We start from the raw sequence: 13,563 nt of genomic DNA on the forward strand, positions 1-13,563 counted from the left end.
GTAGTTCAAAATGATAGCCGAGCTTTGCTTGAGTCCCCCCCCCTCTCTCTCTCTCTGGGGGGGGGGAGGCCTTCCTGGAGGGAAGCGTTTTGATCCACTCCCTGTCTTGATAAATGATTTATCAGGGATGTTCTCTCTAACAAGCTCTGCCCAAGCCCCTTGTCAAATATTCATAGTGTGAGCGTGTCCTGCAAAGTGCTGCGGCTGGATGATGGGCTCAAAACAGCTGTGGTCTCCCCTTTGACATTTCACAGAAGAGGGAAGATGGCTGCTCTTGTTTTCCATTATAAACAGGACTTCAGAGTGGAGCAGGGAACAGACAAGAAGAGCAAACTGCTTCCCTAGAGACTTGTGTCATGCCCCACCAAGGGTTGTGAGTGGGGTTCTCCCCCAACACTAAGCTCAAGTAATGTATGTTTTATTATTTCCCTTGGTTGAGAACTCACAGCTTTTGAGGTGTATGCTATGGGAAGCTGTCGTTCAAGACATAACAACTGGAACTTCAGCCAGGGCCAGCCTAACCGTAGAGTCAGGCTAGGGGCCTTCCTCAGCTTTCTCTTGGAGACCATTGCCTGCACCTCTGGAGGAAGGGTACCCTTGGCAGAGGCTTAGCTGCTGGGCTGAAATTGCCCTTGTCATTTCCTGGGGATTCAACCAACAGCCACCTTGATCTCTCCCAGCTACCCTGGGGCACAGGCACAATTGTAAGCTGGAGGAAGTAAAAAAAATGGCAGGCATTTGACCATGTTTCTCCTAATGAACTTGGCTTTGGGGGCAAAATAAAAAATAATAAAAAAGGCAAAACAGGTCCAAGGTGTTTAGGCTATTTTATGAGAAAATGTGTGTCTGTTATATGGGAGACTCAACAAGAACAGTTCTTCTTTTGCTTGCTCCAAGTGAGAACATAGGAGCTCGGCTGGATCAAGCTAATGGCCCATCTGGTCCAGGTTTCTGTTCTGAGAGGGCCAAGCAGATGCCATTGACAGCCTGCTCCTCCCTCCGTGAATTTATCCAGCCCTTTTTAAAGCCATCCAAGTGGGTGGTCATTCCTGTATCTTGTGGGAACGATTTGCACAGTAGCTATGCACTGTGGGAAGAAGTGTTTAATTTTGCCTGACCTAAATCTTCCAACATTCAGCTTCTTTGGATGTCCCCAAGTTCTAGCATTATGAAAAATGGAGAAAAACATCTGCCTCTGAACTTTCTCCTTGCTGTGTACAATTTTATATACATCTATTGTGTCCCTCCTGAACTCACTTTTTTTTCTAATTCCAGAGGGTGCATTATAGAGAAACAGTGTTGTGTTAGAAAGGTGGGGTGGGGTGGGGGTGTGGGGGGGGTGTGAGAGAGAGGGAGAGCTGCTGTTGACTGAATGAATTGTACAATCACAATAGTAAAGGACTGGTAAAAGAGGTAGCATCTTACACTTTTCAGCGCTTCCATAGACAGAGGTTTCTAATCTATGTAACTGATAGATGTCCAGGAATCTGAGGGTGAGATTCAGTCCAGATTAAGGAATGTCCAGCACAATAGCATGTGATTTAAATTACAAGGATTTAAAATGAAACTGAGAAGATGTAAATCCAGTCAACTCTTGGAAATGTTAGGTGGCTTGTTTTGTAATAGGACACAGTGGTGGAGAGTTCAACATTTTGACTTGCCTAAGGCAGCATCAACAAGAATCTTTTGAGCTAGCCGTATTTTTAATACAAACTGGCCCAGTATCACGAAGCAGCAAAAGACAATACACCCAAAACAAAACCCATTACAGGGACCAGCATTATCACATTCATTCTCCTGGCAAGAACCTAAATACTCTTGGATGTCTTGAATTTTGGTTAAAGGAATGGTAGTTCTAGTTCCTTTTTGATGTTTTGTAAGAGCGTGATTCAAGAGAGGTTGGACTCAGTGGCATGAAACTGCCATCCTTAAGAGATGGAATAAGCCACAGTGCCCAGTCAGTTAGCCTGGCTCTCTTAATAACTTCATACATAGAGCTGCATAAGTAAATTATGGGATAGAGGTGCATGCATCATGCAGGTGATTCTATGTACCTACACACGGGGTTTCCTGTGCACACTTCCCCCACCCCTGCTTTTGTCAAATCACAGTGCCTCTTGCATTGTCAGGAGGCTACAGTTTGTGCGATGGCACAGAGAACTGATTTTGGAAATGAAGACCTCACTACACGATTCTCTCTGGATATTGACCTTTGTCAGTGATGGTCCATGCACCCCGCCCCCATAACAGGGTTGGGGAATCTATGGCCTTCCAGATGTTGTTGAATTAAAACTCCCATCAAACCCCCCAGCCAGCACAGCTAAAGGTCAGGAGGGTGGAAGTTCTATTCCAGCAACATCTAGAGAGCCACAGGTTCCCCACAGCCACCCTACAGACACATTCGTCACTCTTGAGAAACCCGCCTTTGCCCATTCTCCAAAGCAGCATACACAGCCTGCCTACCTTCCTTTAGGCTTTGCATGGGGTTTCTTATCACCCTCAGCTCCTGCTTCGAACCTTCTTGCCTCACTTCTTCACTCAACCCGATTTCTAGGCCTATTATCCCTTCGTTCCCCCACCTTTTCAGATGACTGCACCCATCTCTACTCAGCGCCTGTGGCTGATCCTTCCTCTTCCAAAGCCAGAATGTTTATGAACATTCCATGTTGGCCATTTGTCCACAAAACTTCTCTGTGCTTATAGGCAGCTATATGCACATAGCAACCCACTCCCATCAACATTTTCTCAACACATGAACATTGAAACTGAGGTGGTGGGCATTTTCCTGTTTTCATGTGCACACGTGATTTGCACACAGAGGAGGCTCTTCTGAGCAGCCCTGTTGCAGCTATTCAGTCAATGGTTATGGAAGGCACACAAGTTGCAAAGGTAAAAATGTACACTGTTATAGAATATTGATCAAATGGTTACTTTTAAAAAATGTACATGATAACTTTCTCTGTTATCCTCTATTAAAGAAATCACCATCATACTCCCTGTTCTTTTCCCATAGACAAAACGCCCCAACTGAAGATTTTCTTAAGGAATATACTTGATGCAGTCTAGGCTTAATTAGCAGCATCAAGATACTTTTCTCTTCTTCTACTTTTTTGATCCCTTTGCTGGGGAAACCCAGCCAGATGGGCAGGGTATAAATAATAAATGATTATATAATCAATTATTATTCCTATTACTATTGCACACCCTCACAATCCTTTGCATGCGTGGAGCTTCCAAAGAGTTGTCTGCTCACTTTAACAGAGGCAACGGCTTCTCAAGTGCCAAGAGGTGTGCATAAAGTTTTCTCTGGCAGGGTTATAGATGGGAGAAAGCACACATGCTGGAGTTCAGAATGCCCATGTGGCCATATGGATTTGGGGAGAGGGGGCTGGCTATGACTGGAATTTATTGTCATGACACACTGAGTTTAACATTCCCTGTGAGCTTCCCATTATTTGTTATTTATACCGTACCAAATCTTCCCTGAGCAGTTCCAACCAATTGAGAATCTATCCATGCATGTATGTAGTGAGAAGTAAGTATAACTGTGTCTGCTTATTAACAGTGAATCTCATCTGGTATGCCTTTACTCAGTGACCCAGTTTAGAGAGATTTCTCTGGGGCTGTTTTGACAGACGTTCTTTGGTTTTGTTGTTGTTATTGTTCTCTATACGCCAGTATCATCTGCCAATGTTGCTGTTCTCCCTATTCCGCTCCGCGGCTTGATTGTTTTGTGAATCAATTAAAAAATCCCTCCATTTCCTCATGGACTTTTTGACAATTGTTTTGTGCAGAAGGAAGCGTCACGGGAGCTTGCTGCGCAGAGAGACCCAGTAATGTGAAGCCAGACCTGTCCTCAGAGAAGCAAGGAGTTCATATACCACCGGAGAGCTCTGGGGAGAAGCAGAAGCTGGCCAAGGAGTATGTATAGCTGTGCCTCTAAATTTGGGGAGGGGGCAGGAAAAGGGAGATAAAGGAGGCAACTCTGCTCTGAATAGAATGGACACCCAGGGGTGTATTATACCAATTCTGAAATTGCCGTCATTAGTGATATATAGTCTTCCTTTATGAGCTAGGGAAAGTATTGCAGGAAAACGCCTTTGACTTTGCTGAATGGTTACCTCTTTGGGGTTTGGAAAGTGAAAGTAATTTGCAATTCACCTTTCTCTTGCTCCTTCATAGCTATTGTTTCCCCAATCTGTTGCTGCTTCAGCTTGCTTTCCCTAGGCTTAGGGCTTTCCTCCCCCACTTCCTTCTTGTAATCCAGGTCAGTGATGGCTTAGCAAAATGAAGTTGATTTAGAGTGAAGCAGCACTGCCTTTCCTTGGAATGGGTGAACACTTTTTGCCACATTTTTAAAAAAAGATCACCTGTAAAATACTGTACCAAAATCCAGGAAGAGGTGGATGGTTCATAGCTGCTGGATTTTGTGTGTGTGCGTGTGTGCAAACAGTAGCTTCACATTTTCAATCGTTTCTTTCAATCAGTTATTTCTATTGTCCCCCACCCCCACCGCAGGAGAACAGGCTAAAATGTGATAGCAAATAACACCCATTCACTTGGAATTTCAGCATTTTCTGAAATGCAATGCAAATGTTTGCCCAGATGAATAGGACACTGTATATCCCAGAAGCGCATCAAGATCTCTCTGCACATAGTAAGGAAGAATAAACCCATAGTTCTGCCTTGGTGCATAGTAACCCTAATATGACCTGCTGTATGCACATCAAAGAAGAAATTCCATATGTTGGCACACATGCATGGCACTGAGCAGAACACTGATGCAATGTGGATACTTTATTCTGCAAGGGGTATGTACATAGGGATGGATGAGTATCAATACCAAAATAATGGGTTGTGGCCAATGTTAGTCCTACTTGGAGTAGACCCATTAAAATGAATAGATAAGACTACCAGGTCTATTAAGGTAAATATGTCTACTCAACCTGGTGGAAGTCAACCCCAACCCCCCTTTTTCCTGTTTTCTAAACTTAAAAACGTGTCAAACATGAGCCTTTTATACATAGGAATGGCACTCAGGGCAATATTTGAAAATGCTCATTCAGATATTGCCGCATAAACCACCTTTGTGATTCTTCAGTTCATGCATTTCAGCACTGAGCAACTGAACAGGAAAATGGGTTTGAGAGCTATGCTTAAATAAAGGTAGCGTGTCCAGGTGAACCTGAGGGGGGACAGAGGATGCTCTGGGGTACAAAATAATCATGATAAAATATTTATCTTTTGCTGTGCATGTGCAAGCAAGCTGTATTGCATATCAAAAGGCCACAGGTGCCAGGCCATCTGCATGACCTCTGGCACAATGCAGACACATGCAGCTGCAAGTCCCGCAGTGATAAAAATCATTGGATGGTGTGAGAGTAGGGAGAGAGCGAGAGCATGTTAGCTCTGCGGGTATCAAATTCCCTTTGTGGATGCCTGGATTATGAAGTCTCACTGTGACTTCAATTAGTTCTCCTTTCAGCTTAGATTAGTTCATTTCAGATCAAATTGGTCAAGGGAAAGGTTTGGTTGCTTCACTCAAGCCCAGGCTTAATGAAAACTGAAAGGGACGTTCTTTGTACTTTAGTATACTGAGAATGAAGATACAATGTGGGCCCCAGGGGAGATGCAGACACATGCAGCAGACTTGGCACAAGTCTTCATTCTCTGGCTCCCGCACACCTGAGTGCCTACCTGTACCCAGCAATGTGTTGTCTTAACACAAAGCACAAGCCAAACAGAAGCAGAGATTTCAAGGTTCTTTGATGCATTCAGGCACCACTAAAAGAGATGACAACCCTCTTATTATCATTGGACAGTTTGACTATTTTGCTAACTTTACCAAGGGCTGTGATTAGCTTGGTCTCTATATTTAGTCAAGAGGCAATTTTAGAGATCCTACTGGATCATACCAAAGATCTGTTGCTGGGCCAACAACCCTCCCCACATTGTTCTTTTCCCCTCACGGTTGGATGTTCAGAGGAATATTGCCTCTGCTCAGCTGGAGCTGAGAGGAGTTCTGATCCAAAAATGTGGAGGGTACCAGGTTGGCAAAGTCTGTTTTAAGAGGGTCTGTTGAGCTTACATAGTTCATAGCTGTTAGTAGGCGTATCCTCCAGTGAGTTCACAGAATCACAATCAATAATTGTAGAGCTGGAAGAGATCCATGAGGATCATCTAGTTCAGTCCCTGAGATTACGAGTCTCATGTTCTACCGACTGAGCTATGAGGGGTCTAATTCCTTCTTAAAGCTATCTAACCCCATGGCTTTAAATTCCGTTGCATCTTGCATGCAAGAAAGAACATTCCTTGCCAGTCAATTCCCTGAGGTGACCCTAAGTCCTAGTATTATGAGCCATGAAGAAAAATGCATCTCTGAACTCTCCATGCCATGCATAATTTAATATACTCTCTCCTCACCCACCCACCCAAAATAGTCCCACACTCTTTAGCCTTTTCTTACAGCAGAGGAGAAGAACATTTGACCCTCCAGCTGTTGTTGGACTACAACCCCCATCTGGCCCAGTCAGCACAGCCAATGGCCAGAGATGATGGGAGTTGTAGTCCAGTAACATCTGAACGGCCACAGGTGAGCTATCCCTGCCTTTTGCAAGGAAAACGATCCAAACCCTTGGTTTTTGTGATTGTCTGTTTCTATATCTTTTCCAGCTCCTAGATCTCCCTATTTCAGATGAGGTGATCAGAAGTAATGATTGAAATAGGTATCGGACAAGATAGCAACCACCTTTGCCGCATTTGTCACAGAATAATTAAACTCTTGTGCATATCCCAGCTCCACTTTAAAACTAACCTTGGTCGTCAGCAGCCATTTTGAAGAGCCTGTTCTACAAACTTTGTTTGTTTGTTCCATAGGTGATGCACTGCTTCAGGAATGGAGGTTACGTCTGAACACAGGCGGAGCTCATGCCTGCATACGGGAATATCACACAGCAGTTTTCTTTAAAGAATTTTTTTTTTTAAAAAAAAGATTTCAATGGCTGTTCAGATGTTTGTAATGTCCCCCCCTTCCTTTTTTTTAAATGAAATGTCCAATGGCCTAGGGGAGGATGTCTATTCAGTTTTGGGCTTGGGCTCATGTTTTAGGTGTTGAAGTAGAAAAAGGTGAATCAGCACTAGAGAGTATGTTTGTTAGTTAGCAGAGCTGGAGAAATCTCCATATTGTACATTTATCACTGGCCCAGTTCTCCAGAACAGCAGATGAGTTTGTAAAGTCTTATGCCTGGAGCTGAACCACTTTAAGAGCTGGGGGTGGAGAGTGAGGCACATGCTTGTGCACTCCCAGCACACACAATAGATTTCTTTATGCCAGGAACTGCTGAGAATTCTAACTTAGCTCTTTCTCTGATGTGCCATTTTTTATATACAAATATTTTGTTGTAGTAGTAGTCGTTGTTGGGTAGAAGAGCATTCAGTCACATAAGCTTCCACCTGCAGTCTCACTTATGTAGTACAGCTCAAAAATAGGTTTACCATTATTTCATCTGCTGTGGGAGAGATCTAGGCCACCAGCTAGATGATTTTATTCCCTTAGACCTAATTTTTCTATACTCTACAATGATGTTTTCCTAGCCGTCCAATACTGATTTCTACAATTTTTTATTGCTTTCTACTGTAGCCATAGATAGGTGCAGGCTGGGAAAATCTGCAGCTCCTCCTATCATGCTTTGGAAGGAAACTAGGATGGGAACAGTAAGTAGAGCAGGAATGGGGGAACTTGGAGCCCTCCAAAAGTGGTTGGGACTCCATGTCCCATTAGCCTCAGGCAGTCAGGGATGATGGGAACTATAGTCCAAAATATCTGGACGGCCATCTAAAAGGTTCCTGCCTATCATTGTGGGGGAAATCTGAACAAATGACAACCTCCTCTTTATTCCTTCTCCAGCTGAGCTGTCCTTTCTTTGGGAGTGACAAGATACAACAGTGCCTTCTGGGAGAGAGTAGCAGGTTTTCCTCCCTTGAAACAACCTACAGGCCTCAGTCGTGTGTGCATAACCTCCAGTATTTGTCACACATTAAACAAAAATAGGTCTGCTTATTTCCTGGGATGTTAGAGTAACACAGTCGTGAGTGCTTGAAATAGCTATTTTTTCTCTTTATGCTAGACATACTACCAGTATTTTGAATTTTGCTCTTATGTAATAGAAAATGCAGTCAAGGCTTCCCTGTCATAAAGAAACCAGCAGCCTAGACGAAGGAGTGGAGGACAGATCCATGGCTCTTACACTGGTGTTTTAAGCCAAAGCCTCAATATGACATGGGCCTTTATCCTGCCAGCCTTCCCTAAGTCATCACCCTTCAGATTTTGTTGCAGTCCAATTCCCATCCACCTCAGCCAGAATAGGCAATGGGGCAGGGAAGGTGGATTGTACCTCTAGCAACATTTGGAGGGCACCAGGTTGGGGAAAGGTGCTGCATGCCTTTATTAACACACTCATTGCTCCACCCGCAAAAGGGGTGGCTGCAGGCTAGATACACAGGTCCGAGATATCAGAGATCCCTCTTGAGTTTCTCATCAGTTGTACATTGTGCATCCCTGAATCATTGGCAGAGTTTTACATATCTGGACCACCATTCTGGGCTCTCTTCCCCCATTACACATGTGAATTCTATTTCTTTATTAAACGGGTCATCTTTGCTTGGTTTTTGAGTTCCAAAATCACTCGTTTGCCCTAAGTGGCTTGTGTGCTGCTATGACAACATGGCAGGGCTCCGTCTTTCAGCCTCAGCAGTGCTGTCAAGGATGTTTTTCCTTGGTCTGCAAAAATGCCTCTCGGCCAGCATTACATACCATCTTCGTCTGACACCGAAGGCAAGAGTCAGAGCCTGTCTTCCTTATTAGAAGACACAACTACGAAGCTGGTGGATTTATGAAAGCAACACCAGGAGGGCCACGGGTTCACCTCTCTTTTAGTGGTGTGTTTGAGAGGAAGAGATTCTGCCTGACAGTGTCTGGGGACAAACCCATCAAAATAAGAAAATGAGAAGGAAGAGGACAACTGACACCCGGGAGTCCCAGTGCAGTCCTGGCTGACACTTTGGTGACTAAATGAAATGTAGATGCTATCCTACTTGCCAGTTCTGATTTAACTTTGTGTGCAGCATAAAGATGCAGAGCTAAAGGTATGCCTGAATTTCACACAATGATTCACAATATGAACTATGGCTTAGTGTGCAGGTTGCTAGAGAGAGGTTCACAGCAGCTGTGCTCCTCTCCTGGTACTCCTGCGAGCTAAGCCATGTTTTTTGAACCTAAACTCACGGTTTGCCTCACTCCAGACCAGTGGAGCAAGCCAATCGGGTCCTGGGGAGGCGTGTGTGCCCTGTGCCCAGGGCCAGCCGCCCGTGGAGCAGGGTGAGCCGGGGCAGGACGCTCTGCGGGGCCTTTGAGGAGTCTGCCTGCCTCCTCCCTCTCAGCTGTCCTACAGCTGGGGGGAGGCAGCAGGCAGACTGTTTAGGCAGTGCAGAGCCAAACCACTGCATCTCTCCCAGGTGCACTGCACCCCCTTCAGTGGTGATACCCAGGGTGACCCACCCCCACTGCACCCCCTTCCTCTGCCCCTGCTCCAGACACACCATGAGCCCAAGTTTGGATGCAATGCTAAACCAAGCCATGCTGCTCATGACGGCAGCAGGGGGACCTGAGCTGGAGGGCAACTATTGAAATTTCCAGAAACACTAATGTGTGCATGCATTTGTGCTAAACTGTGGTTTGGTTTAGCACTATGGGTGAACTAGCTCAGAAAAAGCATCGAGATCGGCTTTAAAACCCATCTTTTGAGATTAAATGCATTTGGAAACACGTATTTTGTGAAACTACTTTAGGGAATGGCACTTAGTGGTAGAGCAATCCCCTGGGAGAGAGAGAGCCCTGCCTCAAGCCCTGGAGAGACACGGTCATTCAGTATAGACAAGGCAGCTTCCACGGCTCCTAAAACTGCTTACTGAAATGCAAATCTGGGGGCATTTTTAAATAAAGAAACCAGATTTATGGGGAAATTGGGTTCAATGGACAATCGGTAATCACATGAGAAAAGGACACAAGTCAGAAAGAAGCTGTGGCATCCATCCCTGCTTGCAAGGTGCTTATTGTGGTATTTCTGATGGACAGAAACCAGGAGAACCAGCCATTTGTGTCTCTTCCCCTTCCCTTTTATTTGCTGTTGTTGATCATCACTTTCCTTTTATTCTTTTATTAAGTTTCTTTTACATGCGCATAATTTGGAATTCTGCATTGTATGGAGCTGTTATAATATAAGAATCGGAGTTCAAGAAACAAAACCAAAAAGAAAGAAGAGTTACTGCATGGTAGAAAAATTATGTCCGAGGTACAGACACATACAGAGTTCCACGGACCAAATGTGTTGACAAAGAGGATATTTACAAAGTTCTGGGGCTGGGAGTTGGAGGACAAAGAGGCTGGAGACGGGAGCTGCAAGTTTCTTCCAGTTTGGACACTCTGGAAGAAACTGCAGAGTTGGGGTGAAGGTAGCTCCAGCCCTTGACATTCCTTATTCAGCCTCATTAAGTCTCAGGGGAAGCATTCAAAGCACTGGACAGGAAGTCAGAGCTGAAGAAGCCCCAAAGAGCAAATTCTCAACCAGGTCCCAATTCCAAGTGCTTACAGCTAGGGAGGAAGTGAGTCCCAAATCACACAAGTCATATGATGAGAGATTTCAGGCTAGGACAGACATTGGTTGTGAAGGAATGGAGGGGGCATCCTGTCCTGCCACAAACATGGGAGATTTTTCACTTCTTGCACACCTTCAGCTGCTTCAAAATGGCTTCTTGGCCAGAGACCCCCAACTCACCTGACTACAGTCTCTGGAGATTGTATCCAGTGCTAGCCCTATTCAGAACAGAGCCACTGAAATTGATGAACCTAAGTTAGTCTACTCTGAGGGGGAATAGCACTGAATGCAAGCCTCTCCTTCTGCCTGAAAGCTTATTCATGTCAATATGCCTAGCCACATTGCCCCAGAATGCACTGAGGTATTCTTAAAATAAGTCAGAACAGTCTGCCTTTTCCTTTGTTCTTGCAGCCCCTGTACCAATCAGCCCAGTGTGTGGATGCAGGACTATGTTTCATGCATTTACTTGGTGCTCAGGACCCTGTAGCTAAAAAACCATACAAAGTGGTTGGAATGCTTTCCTCTCTGTGTGTGTGTGTGTGTGTGTGTGTGATACACACAGATTGAGAGACAATTGAGCGTATTGGGAAGAAGTCATGTTGAAACTCCTTTCCTTGACATGCTACCTTTCCACAGGCAGGGAGCATGTAATCTGCCATTCCTTCAGGGGGCATTCTACAGTGGCACAGCCCTCATGAGACTGAACCATATGCTTTACTATATGAATGTAAAGATTGGCCTAAGGCAGAATTTCTCGAAGTCACTTGCTGCCATAATTTAGAGTCAAGTCGCATGGTCATATTGAGAACATGGATTGTCAAGATCCATGCATAGTTTGGCAAGTGCTGAAGCATCATGTGGTTGCTTCACCATGCACTCAATTTGTCTCTCAACCCATTTTCACTATGTCATTCAACTTCTTGCTGGCAACCTCTATTTCCAATACTATACTTCCTTATGCTATAGATCAGAGTGTGAGGAACCTCTGGCCTGCAAGTCTTGCTGAACATCAGCTCCCATTTCCCTGGCCCTTGGCTACGCTTGCCAAGGTTGATGGGAGGTGTGGTTCAGCAACAACTGGAGGGCCACAGGTCCCCTATATCTGCTGTAGATGAACATATGCACAGTAACATAAGGGTAAAGGTAAAGGGACCCCTGACCATTAAGTCCAGTCACGGATGACTCGGGGGTTGCGGCACTCATTTCGCTTTACTGGCTGAGGGAGCCAGCGTACAGCTTCCGGGTCATGTGGCCAGCATGACTTAGCTGCTTCTGGCGAACCAGAGCAGCACACGGAAACGCCGTTTACCTTCCCGCTGGAGCGGTACCTATTTATCTACTTGCACTCTGACGTGCTTTCAAACTGCTAGGTTGGCAGGAAGGGTACATAAGGGTACTACTGTGTTATATCAGCTTCTAGGGGCAGCATTTGGGTTGACATTCCATGAAGGAAGACTTCTCCAGGCTGGGAACTGGCCAGTTCAAACCTTTAACTCAACAGATGACCCCAAATCTCATGAGAACTCACAAGAGATGCTCCATGTACATGTTCTGCGATGTGTCTCAGCCTCAAGCTACAATCCAATGAGGAGCCAAAGCCCTGATTCTCTTATGGCTCACTTCTTGAAAGAGAGAGAGAGGATGAATGCTGAGGTTCAAGCTTACCTAGAAAGCTTACCTGGAAGACATACCTTCAAGATTTCAGATATGTGGGAGTGTCTGTAGCCAGAACTCAGCAAAGCCCTAGCATTAAAAATGGATTCTGGCTCATGTTAAACCCTGGTCCTGATCTGCAAAACCCTTCACATTCATACGAGATGAACCTGCCTCAGATCTCCATCGCACACAGCGATATGATTGCACCAATCAAAAAGGGAAACAGGGTCCTTAAAGACCATCCAAGCCCACGAACTGGCTTTTGACATCCCACGAATGCACAGTTCAATGCATCAGTCCATAGAAGATGCGCCACTAGGACATCCTGTGAGCTATCTATGCCCAGAACCAAGTAGCTGCAGAATAACCAGCAGGCATAAGGTCCATCCAACTTCCATACTGCATATCCCCTATAGGCAGACAGAGTGGATTCAGTCTATGGATAGGATGAGGAACTGCAGTTCAACTCTTCCTCTTCACACCCTCCAAGCCATATGACCAAATAGCTGCCAGAAAAATGGGTGCCTGCAACTCTCCAACAGATGCCTAAATCTCATCTCACAAGTGGAACCGCAGTTGACGGCAGTGGGCCATGGATAAAGATGTCATCTGCTTAGGGGTTGGGTTGGGTGGGGCTATTCCACTGTGCAATATAACTATTGCTCCAGAGATGTGAGATTCGATACACAGCAGATCTGAGCCAATCTAATGCTTTAACGAGTTGAGAGAGGCTGGCTGATCTGGCTTCATAAAAATGGGAGGCTGAGTATAGGGCATACACATTTTGATACAAGGGACTAGGCTTGTGAGAGACGTCAGCAAACTGCCCCAGGAAGAGAACTGCAGGTGGAACCTCATACGTGGGGGGGGGGACTCTTGGGATGCCATTAATTTAGTCCACCCCTGAGGCCAGCTAGGAGCCATACTGATCATGCAGGGGTGCAATTCTCCCTCCATTGCCCTGACACTCTCCTCCAAAGTGCAATTTCAGCCAATACAGTAAAAAAAATGTGGCAACGGTCTCGGCAGTCACTTCGCTGGATTGGCAGTGAGAAGCCTTACCCGGCCCATTTGGCACAGCAGGGAGGGGGTGGGTGGCTGTGAGTGTAAGCCCTCGGTGTTGCCGAGGCCATTTGCTCATTCATTGGTGCTTGGGGGATGGGATAGACAAAAATCCCATGACTGCAATCATGGAGCAGGAATTCTAACAGTTACATGGGGGGGGGGTTATGTGTCTCTCTCATTCTCTGCAACT

General features: G+C 45.4%; 1 protein-coding gene across 1 annotated transcript in view; it reads left to right on the forward strand.

Moving 5' to 3' along the window:
- Positions 1-8,659, forward strand: part of PPP1R1A (protein phosphatase 1 regulatory inhibitor subunit 1A) — a 79,530-nt gene extending 70,871 nt beyond the window's left edge. Inside the window, exons 6-7 of the mRNA XM_053369865.1 lie at positions 3,795-3,921; positions 6,877-8,659. Coding sequence (XP_053225840.1) covers positions 3,795-3,921; positions 6,877-6,880 — 131 coding nt within the window. The 3' untranslated portion in view covers positions 6,881-8,659. The remainder of the gene's footprint in view (positions 1-3,794; positions 3,922-6,876) is intronic.
- The last annotated feature ends 4,904 nt before the right edge of the window (positions 8,660-13,563 follow it).

The sequence above is a fragment of the Podarcis raffonei genome, chromosome 2 (assembly GCF_027172205.1).
Source record: "Podarcis raffonei isolate rPodRaf1 chromosome 2, rPodRaf1.pri, whole genome shotgun sequence".
Lineage (NCBI taxonomy): Eukaryota > Metazoa > Chordata > Lepidosauria > Squamata > Lacertidae > Podarcis > Podarcis raffonei.